Source organism: Vigna umbellata, chromosome 4 (assembly GCF_029865625.1).
Source record: "Vigna umbellata cultivar VRB3 chromosome 4, Vumbellata_1.0, whole genome shotgun sequence".
Taxonomy (NCBI): Eukaryota; Viridiplantae; Streptophyta; class Magnoliopsida; order Fabales; family Fabaceae; genus Vigna; species Vigna umbellata.
In genome coordinates, this window is record NC_142168.1 from 32,504,576 (window position 1) to 32,524,870 (window position 20,295).

The following is a 20,295-nucleotide window of genomic DNA, read 5'->3' on the forward strand; positions in this document are numbered from 1 at the left end:
AAGTAAATAATATATTATCATACAGAGATATTATATATATATATATATAATCAAATAATATTATATGAAGAAGCGTAAAATTTATGCTTTTTTATAGAGTTTTTAATATTAGGTGTTGAAAGTCTTATGTTAGTTTAAGATAAAACTAATTCATAATACAAGTGAGTCTAAATTTCAGTAAGTTTTATGTGATTAACTAGACTTAAAATTCACTTCTTAATTTGATGTCAAAATAATGAGAATGAGTTAGAGTTTAGTTTATTAAATTTTTTATTTATTAGGTCTATTATTTCATCTACGGTCAAATTATTCATTAATATATAATCTTAGATATAAAATATATATATCTCTATGGGAGGAATGGATTTAAAATCTCAAAAGATACAAACACCACTTTAAAATTCACTTTTTAATATTAAATTTGACTTAAAATTTATTTTTTTAATGAAATCATTTTACCAATATAGGTAAAAGAAAATTTTCTATAATTAGATTGGATGATCATGAAACTTTGACTTTAAAGTAAAGTTTATAGCGTCACACACTATCATAATTTAATAATAATTTCATTCTATTACAAAATTAATTATCTTATTATATTATATTTTTTGTATTTTTGTTCAAATATAATTAATAACACATCAACTAACTTAAAGGTAAAATACTATAATTTCAAAAAATTATCTTCCAAGCTCCCATTTTTGAAAAGTCTTTATAAATAAACCGATGATATTAGCAATGAGGGATTTAAAATTTGTGTTAAACATTTGCTACAATTTTGATGTACTCGTAACCCCCAACAATATATAATCCACGTGTTTCTCGTTGATATTGGGGTATTTTGTATTATAATAATGGATAAAAACGTGGGCAAATTCGATCTTTATTTTCAGGCGTATTCCAATTATCACTATGTAAGACTTTTTAAGATAATACTACGTTGTTTAAGATTCTGAATATGTTTATTGGTAGTTAAATGGTGATGCTCATCATTAGTGGCTACTAACCCAATGATAATGACTTAATATTTAAATGAAACGTGATTAAATTACGAAACATATGGTTAAAATCATATTCAGCATTCTTGTTTTGGTGCCTTTAATTGACTATACAATTAATATTAATATATGGATCATGGATTTTGTGATTCTCAACATCCTCACCCGACATAAGAAAATGTTGTTATTTGTTAATTAATAGGTTATACCTTACAAAAGTGGTACTTTACTGTTTAATTTTTAAATCGGATAGTGCCACCGTACCACCACATCACATAATTTCGATTTTAATAGAAAAAAAAAACTTATGGTTGATTCTGAATTTTAATAGAACACTAAGATAAATCGTTAATTTTGATATTATTGATGAAATTTTGTTACTTAATAAATTAATCAAAACTGTGATATAAGTAGTTTATATAAAATATCTGTTACTATTTTTAACATAAAACTTTGATATAATTTAATGTTTATAGGTTTTTTTTTCATATATGTGACTTAAATTTTTTATTTATACTACGATCAAATTTTCAAATCCTACTATTCTTTAGAATTTTCAATATATTCTGACATTTTTGGAAAATAATATATTTTTATAACTTTAATTGCTGTTTATAATATCGTTATATATGCATCCATTTGATATCATATGTTTGATATATAACTCGGGTATTTGGTGATTCCGTATGTTAAGCATGGTTATTTAGTAATTTTTAATGTAATAAAACAAATCATTCATTAACACACAAAAAAAAATAGTTATTTATATCACTTATAAAAATAGTTATACATATTCAATTATTTTGAAGCATTTGTTAATGGTAAAATCATAACACAATTTCGAATGGCAAAATAACTAGTACTTCAGATACAACTATTAACTCTTATATCAATCGATCAAAATATTAACATCGTTATATATATATATATATATATATATATATATATATATATATATATATATATATATATGAAAATGAAATTTTAAACATAAATCTTCATTTGTTTAACCTTGATATTTAATAATCTCGTATCATTTAATAATGAAAGTTGGAATAATATATATTAAAAATAATAATTTTATTTGTTCCTTAAAATATGATTGAGGTGGACTTGTTTATTATAGTTTAAACTAAGGGAGTGGTTTGATGGCTTTTTATGTTCCTATATATTAAAAGCATGGTGTTAATAATTGAAAAACATTGTTTTAATTAATTGCATTAGAGAGAATGAAGTATATTTTGCGAGGAGGCAGACAAAGATTATGTTGGAGAAGATGAATGTGGTGGAATAATATTATAATTGAAGCAAGAAATAGTGGAGCAGGTAAAACACATCACACTATTCAATTTGCCCATATTACGTTGTATGGCTGGCTAGATGTTTCTTTAGTTTAATACAAACTTTCTATTTAAGGACACCCAATACAATATTGGATAATGATACTTTGACAACATTTTAGCACTGTTTATGTGTCATTCTGTGATTGGTCTATTTGGTGTTTATGATTATTATTATTATTGATTGTGGAATAATTTTGGATCAATCCCAGAATGACACATAGACAGTGTTAAAATGTTGTCAAAGTATCATTATCTTACAATATTATAAGTTTTTCTTTTTCCTTATAAATTTGGGTTCATTAGAACATGTGCCTTGAAATTATTACTTAAAATTAGAAGTCAAAAAATTAATCCTTTAATTCAATTTATTCCAATAGACTAAGTGTGAAAAGTGAGTCTCAATTTCTTTTGGGTTATAAATATATTGGTTTGATTTAATGTTTCTAACTTGTATTTGTTGAGGATTTTAATAAGTATGATAACTTTTATGAGTAATAAAATGAAATTTTAAAGACTCGTGTAGTATTCAAATTATAACATGCTTGTTTATTAGTTTTTATGAATTGAATATTTTGTTTTAAATGAAATAAAATATCCTTTTTCTTTCAAAATTCAAGACAGTGGCTGTCTCTGTGTGTCCCTTTCAATAACGTATTCAAAGGAAGGGTTTTCCATCATCAAAATGACCTAACACGAGAGTAAAGTAAAAAGTAGGATGATTAATCATGGAACAAGAAACGATGACTTGATAAACATCAAGCTTAAAACATTCAAGAAAAAGTTTTTATATATAAGTGAAAATTTATTTTGTATGTGCATTTTACTTTTTTTTATATTTTAAATTTATGTAAAACTACTTATTTATTTATTTTTGTGTCGTATTCTCCCTCAAATAAATATCAAAGATTGATTGTGTTCTTACTCTTCCTCACATTTCATTTATTTTCCTATAATTTCAAAAATTCTTTATCTTATATCTCATTAGTTCTATCTCTAATGAATGACTTCATGCTTGTAATCTTATATTTATGTCTTCTTAATAATATTTCAAATTTAAATATAATTTGTATAATTTATTTCCTATTAGAAATGTTGTGAATTTTCAATTTTTAATAAACTTTTGATTAATAGTGCATGTTAAAAATATATTAAAAGTTATGCTTTATTTTAGAATTAATATCAAACTACTTTATTGTGATCATTAAAATAATAATGATTATGTTCATCTTAAAGAACATAAATCATTATTAGTATCATACTATTAATAATAAACAACTAATGTAAAAACTTTATAGTCTAAACTACTTATTTCCTTTTAATTTTTTTCTCCACTCAATGACTTTATGCTATTTTACTTTTTTATATAAATCATAGACAATTTTAATTTATAAATGAATGTTATAGTTTACACTTTCCCTTGCCAATGGCCTACAATTCTAAAATGATTAAAAAAATCCACCAAAGAGAAAGCAAAAGTATATGGATTGGAAACATAAGTCTGAGAATCATTATCTTTGAAACCCTTTTTCTTAATTTTATATCTATATTTACAATCATCTTCACCAAGCTGGCCATGCATTATTTCTTCATAGTGATAATCATTGACCTACTAAAGAAAAAAACAGGTCCTTTCATTGTCATAAAACCCTCCGTTATCATCATATTAAATTAATAACAGACATCAAGTTACTAATATACTACCTACCATACACTTTAGAATGATTTCACTATAATGTTCTCTTGCTTACATTGGGAGCTTTTTCATGTAACATAGTTTAGTTCTTCCATGGCTTGCTCAGGGATATTGGGATATGATCAATTCATACAACAATACTTGTGTCATTTATCAGAACTGCTTTATATGGAATTGATTTAGAATGATTCAAGAACTACACTAGATAAATATATATTAAATCTTTAGAGACAGTTGAATAAGATAGGTGTTTCGGGTTAGAGTCAAGGTTAATTATTCGATTAACATAATTTGTTTGTTAAGAAATTTTTTGTACATCCAAAGGCAATCAATAGTACCAACATAATAAGATATTCGAATGTCAAAGTCAGTTCAATTTAAACACATAAAAGTAAATGTTGTAATTAATGAGTATAACCTACCTTCTTACTTTAAATCTTTATTTATAGGTTGGAGGTTTTGATTAAAATTGGTCTAATTATGGTTGAAACATGAGTAAGACCTATTCAGTCTGATCGGTCTGATACAAGGCTGGATGGTTTGTTAGGTGATCCCAGTCTGATACAAGGCTGGATGGTTTGTTAGGTGATCCTTTGGGATCAATGGCTTATTCTGTAGGTTGGTGATTGACAATTCAATCTGATGATGACTATCTGGTCTGTTTGGTGAACGTTCAAGCTCAATGGCTTGTTTTCTGAACTAGTGGTTGACCATCCAGACTCATTGGCCTATTCGCTGTGGTTGATCATCCAAACTCACTATTAGCCGAGTTGATGCTTGATCTTTTGATCTATAGTTGATCATTTGGTTATGGTTAACGGAATGAATAGGTGAAGCTCAATTTTAATATGTTTATTTATATATATATGTATATATGTATATATATGTATATATGTATATATGTATATATGTATATGGTTGTTTTAATCCTATTTTAATTCTGCTGAACTTTTTGAACAAATTCAACAAACCTTGTTGAACACCGTGTTTGGGAAGCAGTGAGTGACAGACTAGAATTACTTGAAATTTTGCACGAGTTTATGTGAATAAGGCACTTGTTTATGTATGAGAACGGATTCAGTACACTTGCTGAAGGAAGGAAAACATGCATCATGAGATAGAAAGCAACGTGGTTAGATTTTATAACAAAAGCATTTCATTTCTTGGAAGAATTTGTGAGTGCTCTAGCAGCATTTGCAGAAGATGCTGGATTGATGGCTTTCCGAATCTTAGACACATTCCAAGCAGTGTTAACAGCATGTCCTGCACTTGCAAACACATGCTCAGTAGCCTCTCCTGCTTCTTCCCCGAACCTGTTGCAAAAAACATCCATTTTAGCTAAGGTTACATTTATGTATCCACAACCTAGGTGATAAACATAAGGTGTGTTTGTTTTTCCCACATTTTTAGATGTTCAAAACTAGCTTAAAAGTGCAGTTTCTCTTACGACTGTTCTTTAGAACATCTGCACCTTGGAAGCAAAGCATATTCAATGATGCAGATAGTTTTTAACACTATTTTCCATGCACACTTTTCTGTTGGTTGAGATTTATGAAGATTATCTGCACCAATGCGTGGTTTAACTATAAATTTCATGAGTACTATAATGATAATAATATTACCTGTTAGAGACCATTCTGGTTGCAGCTTTGGAGGTGGCAGAAAAGGTCTGTTTTTCAGCAGCTTCAGCTGCTTCAAAAACTCTATCTGTGGCATTGAACATAGAAATTAATCAAGTTGGTGGTGCTTGTTTAAAAGAACGAGATTAGCTTACGGTGCTTATTAAGATATCCAAGATAACAAAAATAAGAATGGTACCAACAATGTAATTTTATATTTATATTCCGGCATGACATAAGAAAATTGAAAATTGTGTTGGACCATAGTAGTCATACTTATATGTTTTTTGAGTAGTTGAAAATGTAAAACTTTTTCTTAAAATTTTATAGCTGAAGGGGTCTTTTAAGAAAAAATCACCTATCATCAAGATACAACACTAACAAAATATGAGTGCACTCACATAAAGGATCAACCTCACTTTTAAGACAATGGATTACGATAGTCTTCTGCCTAGTGCTCTTAAAATAGGTTAGAACTCGTGAGCCAACCCAGTCCATCACGGGTTTTGACCAAGTTAAATTGAAAAAAAATTTAAAATTTCAATGAGTCAATTTTGTGTCCAGTCCACTGATTCATCCGGGTTGAACCTGTAGTGAACGTTGATTCACCAACCCTTTGTTTTGCTTTTTATATTTATTTTTGGATTGTATTTAGAGTTTATGATGATTTTGAATTAGATTGTACTTTTTTAGATTTTGAATTACATTCGGAACTTAAGATCATTTTGAAGTAAAATTTATTTATATTTGAATTAAAAAAATAATTTTTTTTAATTGAAAAACAAAACTTGTAATTAAGTAAAACAATGAACTCGTTTAACCTACCCAGATAGACCAAGATAAATTTGAATTTTTTCAACTAATTAATAAATGAGCCGAGTTAGGTTAGTTCACTCCTCCGACTTATATGTTATTCAATTTTTCCATTTTTTTCGGTTCCTAACCATAAACAATGTAAAAAAATTTGTTAGGATCTTAAACTTTGGTATGCTTGAGAAGTGTTACTTACTGACTGCATCAAGGGAAGCCAATAGCACCTCTCCAGGGAGCATGTTTAGGAAGGCCTGTCCTGGTTGTGATTTAAGCACAGGAGTCATCACTGATCCACTCATTATTCCAACACCATCAAGCAAAGACTTGGTTAACTTTTCTGTCATATTTGTCAGCTTTCTCACACTATATTGCAAACACGAAAAATAATCCAACTTAGTTCGTAATTATACATACCCTTTTAAAAGCTAAGACTATGTACGAAAAAGAAAAATTCCTAGTCAATACTCTAATCCTTAAACATGAACTCGTGACATAAATAACTCAATCGCATCACATGTTTCAATACCGTTTGAGGTTTTCGTTCATTCCACTGTTCTTTGTGGCATCATTCTTGTTGTTCATACTTTGTCTCACCTTGTTAGCACTGTTCTTTTCTGCAGCACTACTTAGGATCGCTTCCCCTCCTTTTTGGACCTGATTTTCATAGCAAGTTTTTTTATGAAAAGCGTAATGATTTATTTGGTTCTTTCAAATGATGGAAAAAATCTGAAAAGAACAAAGCATACCTCAAATTTTATTATGTTGGATTATAAAATAAGATATGATATATATAAAATATTTTGTACCATATCATTTGAAAATCAAAGTCAATTTTGAAAATACTTATTCAAACCCACACCTGTTTTTACATTGAATGAAAAATTTATACAGAATTATATGCTATTGACCTACTTTTAAACTAAACCCATTTGAACATGGATCATTTCAAATCAAAATCAGTCTTAACCATAATGAAAGAACTGTTATGATAAGTTGAAAGGAAGCAAAAACAGAAAAAGAAAAACCAGTGTTATTCAACTGATAAAGCAAACCTGGTTGGTGTAAGCATTGCTGCACATGAAGATACCCTTAACGATCTGACCAGTTCCTCCTGCAATGGCTCTGGCAAGAAAGTGGTTATAATCTTCAACCCTCGGAGCAAAATCCTCCCAATCAAGATCACTCTTTTTGCTCTTTTCCAACCCAGAAAAGCAGCAATGCTCCTTCAGAAAAGAATCCACCATGCCCATGTTCCCATAACACTCTTTTGGAAAGGTCACACCATAGCTCAGAGGCTCGCCACCGTCTTTCACCGGCAGAGAGAAGAGGTAGTGAAGACCGTCCACCTTCACCACTGGCTCGTCCTTTGTCAATGGCCACTGAACACTGTTTCCAACTTTTATGACTGTTGCCAGTGCCACGTTCTGCTCCATCACCCTCATGATTGTGAAGTGCCCTTCGGCCAGTTCAAGGGCTTCTCCATCGTCCACCAGATGAACTTTGCATCCTGGAACTTGCAGCACAAGTTCTTGTGTGGGAGTTTTCGGTTTCTGCAACTCTTGAAAACCTGCATGGTGCATGGAGTTTTCATACGGTGGCTTCTCCTTCGAGGCTTGGCAACCCATCTCTGTTTTTCCTCTGTTTTCTCTGTTCTTTCTCTGGGTGTTAATGGGGACAAAAGGATTTTGTTTTAACGTTAGATAATGATAGAATTTGATTCGTAAATCTAAGACTATGTTCGATAGAAATGAAAAAATATTCAATAAAAATAAAAAAATATAATATATAAAAAAAAGTTAGGTTGATTCATTTGTTTTCACATGTGATAAAATAAGATATAAATATGTTCGTTTATAAAAAAACTTTTAAAAGTAATATCAAAACCAAATTTATTAGAATTTTACGGATAATATCTTAATAACATGTTTTTCAAGAACAAATCATAACAAAATACTATATATGCAATGACAACGTGTGACTAAGATGAATCAATGATAAATTTGTTTATTTTTATAAAAACTGTTACAAAAATTATTTAAGATTTTTAATTAATTGAAGCACAACATACTTTCTGACAGGGTAAAAAATATAGAAAGCAATCTGAAGAAACTATAGAAAATGTCATTATTTATTCATTACGTGGAAGATATTTGTTAGTGAGAAGCTTTTTGTGTTGATAGCTTTATTCTGTTCTCTGTGATTGGTGAAAAATGAGGAATATGGTGTGAAGATAATGGTGGAAATGGAATATGTAAGAAAAAAAGAAAAGAAAAAGGAGAGCTTGTTGAACAATGTACAACAGCATCAGAACATGCTACGACACCAAATACCTTACTACAACATGCATTATTCTTTCCTTTATCGGTGTTCTGAACTTCTGATGTTCTTTTATTCTGTTTTATCAGTTGTGACTGCATAGATTATTTGTCATAGATTCCAGTTTAATCAAAGAAATTATGTTCAATATTTAAAGAAAAAGCTTTTTAAAGCTAATTTTTATTGGACAAATATTTTACAACATGTATTTATTGCTCATGGTCAAATATCAGAAAATAATTTACACTACGTACAAATCTGCAATTGTTATATAAACATCTATATATCACAATAAAACATTAATAAATACTTTTGTAACATTAATAGAACTTTTTTTTCTAATATATTCTCTACTACCGGTTAAAATGTGTTAAAAAGAAGTGTCTGGTCGTCCCAATTTTGTTTAATATTTTTATAATTTTCAGTAATTTTAATGAAAAGATATGTATGGTTTACAATCTTATATTATACAACCACCATTTTAACATTTCTTTTTATTTATTGTACCATATGAACGGTCTTTATTGTCCACAATGAAGACATGATCGGACAGTCAGTAAAAAATGAATGGACTGATCGGGATGGCCGGTCTCAAAAGCATAAATAATTAACGATTTAGGCGATTAAGGTAAATAACGTTTACAAGTCTTGGACCAGGATTGGGCCAAGATTGAAACATCCGCTAATCCTAGATTTATGCTCGAAAACTATAAATGAAAGTCAAAAATAACAGGTAGTAGTAATTACTGTGCATTTATCACTGTCATTATCGTATTAGATAACCGGACAGTTCATTTACTCACTTTGGCATCAGAGTATCTTTAACATGTACACTCCGGCTGGACTAGCAAACCAGAGACCTAAGGAGTAAGACCGGACGACGAGAAAAGACAAATTGTGAAAGTATTTAGTGACTCACCATCATAACCGAATCATTTATTATGCTTATATTATTTTCTCTTGAATAGCATTTCCGTTAATCTTTTATCTTTTTCCTTGCAATTGCTATGCATATTATATAAGAGCAGAATTCATCTGCAATGTTTCTTCCTGTGCATGTTCTGTTTCTTATTCTTTACCTTCGTTTGTTGTCGTTGGATTTCTAAAGAATGCTTAACTTCAAACATATCTAAAGAATACTTTATTCTGTATTAAAATTGTAAATCAAAAGCTAAGGTTGAAATTTTCTTAGAACTATGTGTATGGAAGGCGTTATCTTTTATAATATAATTGATAACTGATCTTCTAAAAAATATAATTGTCAACTGATATTTTTTTTAAGTAATTATTATTTTGAAATATTTTGTTTAAAATGGTCACAATTTCATTTTTGTGTTTTTTATCATATTTGAAATTTCTAGGATTAACATCAAGTATTTTTTTATATATATTAACTTAATCAATTTACATACAGGGGTGCAAAAGGCAATCTTCCAATATCAGCCTTTAGTGTTACAAGATCTAAGGCATTTACTTTCTGCACCTTCATGATTTCTTCTTCCATCTCAAATAGGTATTTAAAAGGTTTAAAATGTTCTTTCAAAATTTGTAGAATGCTTAATTCAAAAATATCTTTTAGATTATGTAATATATAAATATATTCATAAACACATTTTAGATTATACAAAATGTATTTTTAAATTGGCTTAATTGCTTACTTGATCTTTACATTCATAGGTTTTTTTCTGCTTAGGACCTGTTTTTAAAAATTCTCCAATTTGTCTCAAAGTGGTATAGATTGTATCAATCGTGTCCCTTTTGTTAAATCGTCGAGTTAACTTCATGCTAACGTAACTATGAAATTAGTACTATTTTGTTTTTTTTCTTTGTTTTTCTTGCAATGTCCCATCTTTTTCTCTCTTTTACATCTTTATGTAAGAATTAATTTGTAAATTTTTTTACATTTATATGATTTTTATTTTTAACTTATATACACGCTAACTTTATTTTATAGAGAGTTAAACTCAATTTTTTTTTCTTAAAAACATTTCATCCTGATTAATGTTATAGTATATTTTATTTTATTTTTCGAGTATGACTATTTGATTTGAAAATAAAATCCAACTTGTTATTTATTCGGTTAATAGTTCATACCGAATTAAAATTATTTATAAAATTTTAAAAAACATAAGAATATTCATATTCATGAGTATTCATAAATATTTAAATTTTGTTATAGATTTTTTAAATACAACTTAAAAAGTTGCCAAAAAAATATAAAATTTAAATAATTTAAATTAAAAATACATTAATTTTAATTATAATTATAATTAAATATAATATAATAATATTTTAATTTAATTTTAATTTTTTTCATTAACGGATACAAAACAAATAATATAATACTCACATCAAATTTGTTTATAAATAAATATTAAAATATATATTATTTATTATTTATAAATACTAAATATTCACAGATTTTATCCACAGTACTTATTACATTAGTATTTTTATCATTCCATTATGAAAGTGACCAAGGATAAAGAAAAGTAATTTAAATTTTTAATTTATTTTTCATTTAATATTTGCTAAGTCATTTTTAACATAGTGGCTTGTAAATGTTAATTTTAAAAAAATTCAAGGATGTTCTACGATAAAGTCTTCCATTAGAATATCTAAGGTGAATTTGCTTATGCAACTTACATCTTTAAACAACTTTTTTTTTAACATTTTATCTTACAAAGGAAAATATTTTAAACATTAACATTTAAGTTAATTGTAAAAATTATAAAAATAAATAGCAATTTTAATATTAATGTCAAATTTTGTGTAGAATGTTTAAATTTATCTGACATGTAATATCACGAAATTGCATTAAAAAGTTTCTTTAAACAAGTGAATAGACATAATATAATTGATAAGAAAATTCCTTTTTTTTTTAATAATCTAATAGTATGTAGTCACCACCATTAACTCTTTCCTATAATATCTCATGTACTTGATATCCATGCATTAAAAACTAAACAATGCCTTAAATATATTAATTTAGTATTTAATATATTTTTGTGTTCTCAGTTAATTAATTCATACCTTTTTTTTTCTTAGTTAGACTTTATGCTGCATGATGTAAAAGGTAATTTAAATTTTAAATAACAGTGAAAAAGAGAACTAATAATCCTATTATCGTTTTTAGATTTTTTTAAGCTAAGTAATATAATGAAAATACTTGATGTGGATAGTAAAACATACTAATAAAAGGTTAATGTTAAAAAAAAAGGAAAATAAAAAAAATTAAAAATATAATTAAAATATTTTAATGGGCATGAAAAAGAAAAAGACCAATTTAGACTGTTATTAAAAAAACTGAATTACTTAATACTATAGAAGTAAATAACGTCTATGTGAGCCCAGATTTCATAGTTAGGACATTGCAAGAAAAATAGAGGAAAGAGAAGAAATAATAGTAATTTCATACACCGAGTTACTTGAGAAAGAAGAAGAAATGGAGGTACTAAAAGAAATAACGTCTATGTGGGCCCAGATTACTTGAGGCCCAATATAAGGCCCGACACAGCAATTTCTCTCTCTTTCTCTTTTTTTTTCTGTGAGCTTGTGAGACTGTGTTACTTTATTGTCTTCACTCGCAGCTTGTTCATCATTGGTGAGTGCTGACATTAACATTTTTGCCTGCGTTTTGTATTTTGTTCCTGTTCAATGCTTTCAACTTCTCATTGGTGAGTTCAGATTGTGCCATGATTCTGTTTTTTTTGTTTCCCTCTCTCTCTTCTGAAAGTGCTTGTGAGTATTTATGAACACGAAGAGTGCCCAATATGTTTGCATTATCGCATGCCCTTTTCTTGTTTTCGCCATTTCAGATTGGATTAAGAGGCAAAGTTTCCGACTTTGAATTATGGTATTGCTGGTTGCACTTGCATTGCTTCTGGGTCTCTTCCTCGCTGTTCTTCTTTTCAACCCACGACACCGCAAATCTGGTTCTGTTCATTATTATGCTGTGATCTATTATGTCACGCTGTGTGTTTTTGAAATTTTGTATGCATGGGCTTACTGTGTGTATTTACGGTAATTCTTTGCATCTATTTCAGGGCACAAGGGAAAAGCTCAAACCAGTTTAAACAATGATAAGGTATTTTACTTATTGGAGCTCGGTACTTTTTCTGGCATTTTGTTATGGGCTCTGCTGTGAATTCTGCTCCTATTTCCGTAGATGATTGAGTAAGATAATTAATGAGCTTTGTTCAAGTAACATTTCGGATCTAGTTGAAATTAAGATAAATAAGTATTGTAATGTCTTGGTTTCGGTTACTCAAGCACTGGATGAGGTGGGTTTCTTATGATTTGTTGTCATTGGGTGTTTTGCTCAATGCTCATATCATACGCTATAAGAAAGAAGGTTTGGGTTGATGATGACGAAGAATGCTCGCAAAATATTCGTTAAAAGTTACTTTTATCTTTTCGACTGGAAGTAAATGTAGCTATTGCTGGGGCTCGTACTAACTAGTAAACAATATTGGGAGGGTTGATTCAAACATAAAATTGTGTGTTGTTTAGTTGCGTAATGGTTTTTTTTATCTAATTGGTATCACGCACTGTATTCTGTATTCTGCTTGTAGACATCAAAATCCTACAGTAAAACGGAAGTTTCATTGCATAACAAGAGAACAGATTGTTGGATAATCATCAAGAAAAAGGTATGAGCTTTTTATTGATGTTTCACTTTGGCACCTTATGAATGTGCTACTCCTTTGGTTTAGAACCCAATAGTATTTCCATATCAAATCTTATGTTCTGAATTCAATCCTATATATTCTACATTATCTGTTTTTGGTACAGTAGTGTTAATGGGGTTTGAAGTTTGAACCTATAACCTCATACAAAGTATCCAAACCCGTCATTGCTAGCTCAATCCTAATGATTTAACTGAATTAGCTGATAATGTTGTGATTGCCATTTTTACCTCTTGGACAGATTCATAGTTTGCATTTATTGGGTTTCTTCACACTGTAGGTATATGATGTTACCTCTTATGTGGAAGAACATCCAGGTGGTGATGCCATTCTAGCACATGCTGGAGATGATTCAACTGAAGGATTTTTTGGGTATGCATTCATTCCTTTTCATGCATTGCTTATCTGTAATGAAGATATTGCCTTAATTTATCTATATTTATTATTTGTTTTCTTACTTCACATTTCTTTTTGTATTTCAATATTGAATACAATATAGCATTTCCTGTTTATTTCATCACATTATCCTGTTATACCAATAATCTTGGTAATCTCTGTTGAAGGTTACAAGAGACACTGCTTTTCACTGTTAATAAATTAATAAACCATGCTATATAAATAGATTACAGCTACAAACAAAACATCATAGTTGTAACTTTTATGTGTCAAATTCAACATCAACCCATTCCTCATCATCGAAAATATGTACTTCACATGATTTTATCTTTGACAGCTTTACCACCTGTTGATCATAAAAGGCTTCTGACATTTTGTGATCAGTTTGCTGCTACCAATTGTAACTTTTTTTACATTTTCTTTGCAGACCACAGCATGCAACTCGAGTCTTTGACATGATTGAAGACTTCTACATTGGAGATTTGGAACAATAGCCTAGTCAGTAGCTCTACAGTTTTAATGTTCAAGAGATGTATGATTTGAGAATTTCAACATTTTACTCCTTGTTATCTCCTCATTTTCACTCCTTGTCTGATCATTCATCTTCATTAGACAGTAATTCAGTTGTTGCTGTTGGAATGCATGATTTTGATATAATTGGGCATGACGCGCAGTAACAGCAAAAACTGAGCCTTCCCCTTCTTTTCATCATTATTTTATCTTAGTTTCTTATCTTAGCAATTTCCTTTTCCCTGATTTACATTATTCATAGTTTATTGATATAAACAAATCTCATCATACAAAAATATTAAGCTAAATTAAAATATTGGTACTTTATTATCCACGATTTTGTCTTCCTTACTTTATTTTTCAGATTTTATAAATTCTGCATTTATGGTTTAATCATTAATTTCAGCAGCCAAACTTGAATTTTAAGAATGTCTGGCCCGTGATTTGGATCTGCCCAAATCTTAAAATGGAACATTGTTTTAGGGAAAAGTTGCAAAATAATGCACTGCTTGTGATGTAGAAATGGAATTAAAAGATCGAATGTGAATGCTATATTGTATGTATTTAGCAATTCTTGGTTGTTCATAAACTGCCAGATTGAATTTTTACAATGGAGCTGAAAATTACATGGGATTGAATGTGTTGTTAAAAATACATGTTTATGGAAGAAGGGTTTTGCCTCACAAAAGGAATCGATCGATCAAATATGAATCAATTGGCAATATTGATATGCCAAAACCCTTGCTTCAAAAGTAGGAGCCATTGTGCCTCAAAATTTAGGGGCAGAGACACAAGACAAAATGGACAAAAACTTTGTATGCTGAATGAAGCCATTTCTTGGTTACTCAGATCTCTTTGGTTGACGCCATTGGAACAAACATTTGGATAAAGAAGTGAGGAATGAGCCTCTTGTAGGCATTCCTTTCCTTCCATACAAATGTTTTCCTCCCAAGTCTGTGAAAACTGGTGCCACATCTTGCCTTTTTGGTAATCTCTCTATCTGAAGAATATTCAATAAACAAAAAATAAACAAAATTTGGTTAACAAAAAGGAATGCATGGATCCAACCTTCCCTTCCTAATTGCTACCAAAAAATATTGAGAATACACTCTTCTGAACATAGTTTATTATCATTAGAAATTTATTGAAATTCACAAGTTCCACTTCTCATTTAACTGATTTCATTTATGATTTAGTTTGTTATAAAATTTAATATAATGAAGAATGTGTTATGAATGGTTTTCTAGTATAGTAGCATTTGGGATGGAAAGGTCAGAGTAATAATTACAGCTTTTTATGTCAACTTGTAAAGTCAAGCAAAAGTAGACATAAAACCCTGGTCAATTTACCTTGTTGATTTTTCCATCTTTCAAATAGTATATAATGCCAGACCAATTGATAGATTGGGAAAAATGAGAACGAATTGCAGATACAGGGTATAGACAGTTATCCACCAGCATTGCAATGAATACCTGCTCAACAGATATGTTAATCAAATCTTACCTTCCCAACTATTATTTCACATTCCTTGGCATCATATTAATTTAATATTCACATATTATAGTGTTTTTTAGGAGTTCATGCAACCCTTTATTTCATTGCAATGCCATGTTGAAATGAGTAAGATGTCTAAGACATCATTAATCTATCAATGTATAAAGCAAGCTTGGTGAAACTTTTTTTTTTTTTGCTTTTGTTTGAGAACCTGAAGAAGTACTTACTTTACACCAATTATACGAAGCCAGAGAAAGTGGAGGTGCCTCTGGGGACAATATGTTGCAAAGTAGAACTTCTATCCTTGTCAAGTTCCACATTGAGAAAAGCGCAACAAAAGTGCATGCGACTAGGAGCCCCACCATTTTTAACCCTGAGAAAAGACAGACCTTAAAAGCTTAAGGTCATCTGAAAAATCATATTTCTTTTCCCCTTTACCAACCTTGTCCACTATTCATGTGGCATGAGAGCATATAATATATTGTTGTTATTAGAATATAATGATCCACAACACCAGATAGTAGATTACCCCTAATTCATATCGGATTTCTTTCTTTCTCTTGATATAGAATCTCGCAGGATAGAGAGGATAAAAAAAAGATGGCATAAATTATAGCTTAAATGAAGCACGAATATACTATGCAAGTGGTTATAATTTCTATGCAAGTGCCTGCTACTTCTGCACTAAAATATTGAGACCAATCACAAGAGTTTCCTATCACTTCAAATATTTGGAAAAGTTTCCTTATTCTGTTTCAGCATCCTGCCCTTTTTCTGCACGTGAAACAACACTAATAACAAAGGAAAAAGTAGTGTTCTCACCAATTGAAGAGTAGCTTAATTCCTCAATTGAGTTTCCCCTGGCTTTAAACCTTAGTGCTGCTGCAACATGAATCACTGCCATGCAGTATGGTGCTACAAATCCCCATGACAAATAACAGTGAACAGCAAACAATGCACGGTTCATTATTTGGTTGACTCTGGTGACGTATGACTCCAAAACAAATGTTTGTTTCCTCAAATAATTCCAGTACCTGCACAAGTTTGAATAATTAAGGGAGAATATGAGCTGAAACTTTAATTTCAGAAGAGAAATAATCACAAACCTTCCAAAATTAAGATCACTTGCAAGGGGGTGAGGAAAGACAGCAACCGCTGGAGAACTAATGAGCTTCTTGTGAGCCCCTGAAGAGGAAAAAATCATGGCAATGAACATGTAATTTGAGTGACCAAGAAAAACATTGATTATCACAAAGTGTTAATCGCAAAGATATACCGGCTATGGCAGCTAGAGTCATGTCATCAGAATATCCACCGTCTCTAAGTCCTGACACTACACCACAGTTATCTTTCCTAAAGTCTTCAGAATGCATCTGGAGGAAAGCTAAATAGTGAGAATGTAAGCATTTCTATGTACTGATGAAAACAAAGGTAGAAGCCACTTGCCATCATGCACCCTCCCCACAAAAAGAATGTTTGTCCACCAGTGGCAAAGCCCATTGAACAAGGCTGTAGAACAAAATAAAAATGGGAACAAGTTGAGTAAGCAAAAATAGAACATTTTTGTGTTGTGTTCGTGACAGCATTAATATAAGTCATGATATGTTGCTAACATCATAACATGTTTCAAATTAATAATTGTAATAGTTAACTCCAAACAAATATATAAATCCAAAGGAAGTTGTGTACCATATGGTATTCATAGATGCAGTAACTCCCTAGACTTCCAGATGGCAAATCAAGAGGGTATCCGGTTTGAATAAATATCTGTTAAGCATCATAAGTTGAAAGAGTGTAACCAAATAGTTGTAAGCAAGTGTAACCGAAAATATTTGAAATAAATGTGTAAGAAAAGAACCACTAGAAGAAAAGTGTTTTAAGTTGTACATCAGGGTTCTTTTGCATTTCACTAACGAGTGCTCCAATTGATCCCGGATGTAGCCTAACATCATCATCTAAAAACAACACATACTTGCTTTCTTTGTGCATTGCCTCTACTCCAACCTGCCCAGGTGCCAATACTATGTAATAATAGTGAAGTTGGTAGAATGCATTCAACATGGGCAAACTAACAAATTAACAAGAATGAAATTTCTGACATTCCATATCAGTATATAAATATAGGTACTTAGATGTATTTTCCATGCAAGGTTTATATAGATAATATGGCCTTTCAACAGCTACACAATCAAACAGCTAAAGATGCATCAGCATGATCATGTATTCAATAACAGAAAAATTTAAGGATGGAAAGAATTTTCAAATTATACCATGTTCTACTATACATTTGAAAAATACTGGAACAAAGTATAAGAAAAACTCATACCAACTGATTGTGAATTTTTTGACTACAACTTGTTGACAAACCAGCTACTATAATCCTAGCATCGACAGAACCCTGTAGGCATTAAGCAGTGAGTAAGATGCAGAAAATAACAGGGCGCCAAAAAATTAGAATCAAGTCTTAAAAAGAGTTTCACGTGTACCTCTAAATCTGCTATTAGTTTTGATACAGCATGGTATGCAGGATCCTCTACACTTTCAACCACCAAAAGAAATTCTAGAGGGCCACCGTAAAGAGATGTTAACTGTAAAATAACATAATCATAAACAAAACAATTCCGTTTAAAATTAGAAGCTTAGCCGGGAAAAATGGTCATCGTTGAAAAATACTTCATTGGGTCAAGAAGTTGCAGTGGTACGTGTCCTATACCTGAGTCTTCCAGTTATGGAGATTGTGTTCTCCAAATCCTTTTAGGGGCATAATTACTGTTACTCTAGGAAGATCAATCTGATTGGAATGTTCAAGTTCATTAATATCATGACAGAGGAATGCAAAGTTATTGCCATTCCGTATACTCTTCTTTATTCTATTTATTTCTCTGTTCCTGCAAGACAAAAATCAACTCCTCTAAATTTCTTTTGTACACAATGATAATTGAGTTTCCCAACTCTGTTTTACATCTGAGTACCTGACAAATGAAGCACAGGCCCACCCTAAAGCCAGGAGTAGGCAAATTAAACATCCCTACATGATGAAACCTCAAATCAAGTTAGTGTGACAATGCTCAATTTTTTTCTTAAGAAACAACAAGTGCGATCCAATTTGAAGGAAAAATATGTAAATAGTCATCTTGTGACTACGCAATCCAAAAACAATATCTATAATGTTGCATGAATTCTAGCGTATTCCTCCTATGTAGAATTCTTAATATTATTAAAGCTACATGTATTGATTGTAGAAATTATGTGAATTAATGGACTAAATGATTTGCAATTTTCATTTCATGATCTTCCTAGAACAAACAAGATTGAAGCAAATGAGAACCTGAGCCTGAACGAAAATGGCCAGAGGAGATGAGAAATCTGTGCTGACACGGAAGAGGAAGAAATCGAGAGAGTCTAAGGAAACCATTGTGATTTTTTTGTCTGTTTTCTGAAACTTTGTTCCTTGGGACTCTCCGATTCCTACAACACAAAACACAGACCCGGATGTTTTATTTAATGGAATGAGCCTAAGCTATTTCTATCTCTGCATTATCATCTGCACCACACAACAAAATTAAACACAACACCACTATTTTATTTCTCTCTCTCTTTCATCTATTTTAAGGCCCTATCTCATGTGGAAAAGGGAGAAGTTACCATTGGATTGGTGATTATTAATAGCCCTTGGTATTAGATGTTTCCCAATCCTTTTTTTCTTTTGAATCAGACCTTTTTCAAGTTAGTTTCCTTTTCCTCACCAAACTATTCACTAATTAACATGCCATACTATGTCCCTTCTTTTATTAATTGTTTTGCATGCCTGCATGCATGCAGGAATATTACTGTTTTAAAAATTAGAACTATTAAATTTTTCTATCCCTTGAAAGAGAAATTTCAAAATTATGTTTAATTATATAATTTAAATTTACTAATGTTATATTATAAAATTATATTTATTCTATATATAATCATTCAAATATAAGTGAAAACATTTTTTTCAAATTCTTTTCTTTTTCTGGCTAAATTATTCACATTAATAAAACAAATTATATAACTGTACTTTTCTGTTTTAAGTACTATTATTGTACTAAGCTAATATATTCTATTTATTATAAATAAATTATATAATTTTAATTTAAGAATGATTATGTTTATACCATATGAAGTACTTTAAAATGTCAAATGCAAGTAAAGAGAATACAAATCTAAATTATCACTGCACGAAATATGGTGGGAGTAAGCAAAACTAACTTTCTAATAATCATCTAAACTTGTCATCTCCTACATATCTAAACATTGTTTCTAATCATTATTATACTCTACACATAAAATGCGACTATAGTATTGATATTATATTCTCTCCGACTTGTATCATTCTTTATTCATCTACTTAAAAAAGATGAAAATAGACAAATATCACAATATACACGTCTCAAA

At 30.0% G+C, this 20,295-nt stretch overlaps 3 protein-coding genes across 5 annotated transcripts; 1 reads left to right on the plus strand and 2 right to left on the minus strand.

Moving 5' to 3' along the window:
- Positions 1 to 5,050: 5,050 nt before the first annotated feature.
- On the minus strand, positions 5,051 to 8,160 carry LOC124836033 (senescence/dehydration-associated protein At4g35985, chloroplastic-like). Its single transcript, XM_047311086.2, has 5 exons — positions 7,519 to 8,160; positions 6,993 to 7,120; positions 6,663 to 6,829; positions 5,657 to 5,741; positions 5,051 to 5,347 (listed from the first exon to the last, which is right to left on the minus strand). The coding sequence occupies exons 1-5, from the start codon at positions 8,089 to 8,091 to the stop codon at positions 5,191 to 5,193; spliced, it is 1,110 nt and encodes a 369-aa protein (XP_047167042.2). The 5' UTR covers positions 8,092 to 8,160; the 3' UTR covers positions 5,051 to 5,190.
- A 4,158-nt stretch (positions 8,161 to 12,318) lies between these two features.
- CB5LP (cytochrome B5-like protein) lies at positions 12,319 to 14,598 on the plus strand. 2 transcript variants are annotated; one of them, XM_047311118.2, is made up of 6 exons: positions 12,319 to 12,459; positions 12,601 to 12,717; positions 12,829 to 12,869; positions 13,357 to 13,434; positions 13,751 to 13,842; positions 14,294 to 14,598. In XM_047311118.2, exons 2-6 carry the CDS (start codon positions 12,636 to 12,638, stop codon positions 14,358 to 14,360), a joined length of 360 nt encoding a protein of 119 aa, XP_047167074.1. In that variant the 5' UTR covers positions 12,319 to 12,459; positions 12,601 to 12,635; the 3' UTR covers positions 14,361 to 14,598. The 2 variants fall into 2 exon arrangements, with proteins under 2 accessions (XP_047167074.1, XP_047167075.1); XM_047311119.2 differs by having other exon boundaries at positions 12,320 to 12,386.
- Positions 14,599 to 14,930: 332 nt separating this feature from the next.
- LOC124836032 (uncharacterized) lies at positions 14,931 to 19,679 on the minus strand. 2 transcript variants are annotated; one of them, XM_088114128.1, is made up of 14 exons: positions 19,199 to 19,677; positions 18,843 to 18,898; positions 18,584 to 18,758; positions 18,357 to 18,458; positions 18,197 to 18,268; positions 17,758 to 17,874; positions 17,560 to 17,637; positions 17,317 to 17,379; positions 17,147 to 17,243; positions 16,977 to 17,055; positions 16,693 to 16,904; positions 16,098 to 16,243; positions 15,726 to 15,848; positions 14,931 to 15,376 (listed from the first exon to the last, which is right to left on the minus strand). In XM_088114128.1, the coding sequence occupies exons 1-14, from the start codon at positions 19,283 to 19,285 to the stop codon at positions 15,218 to 15,220; spliced, it is 1,566 nt and encodes a 521-aa protein (XP_087970254.1). In that variant the 5' UTR covers positions 19,286 to 19,677; the 3' UTR covers positions 14,931 to 15,217. The 2 variants fall into 2 exon arrangements, with proteins under 2 accessions (XP_087970254.1, XP_087970255.1); XM_088114129.1 differs by lacking the exon at positions 15,726 to 15,848 and having other exon boundaries at positions 19,199 to 19,679.
- Between the last annotated feature and the right edge of the window lie 616 nt (positions 19,680 to 20,295).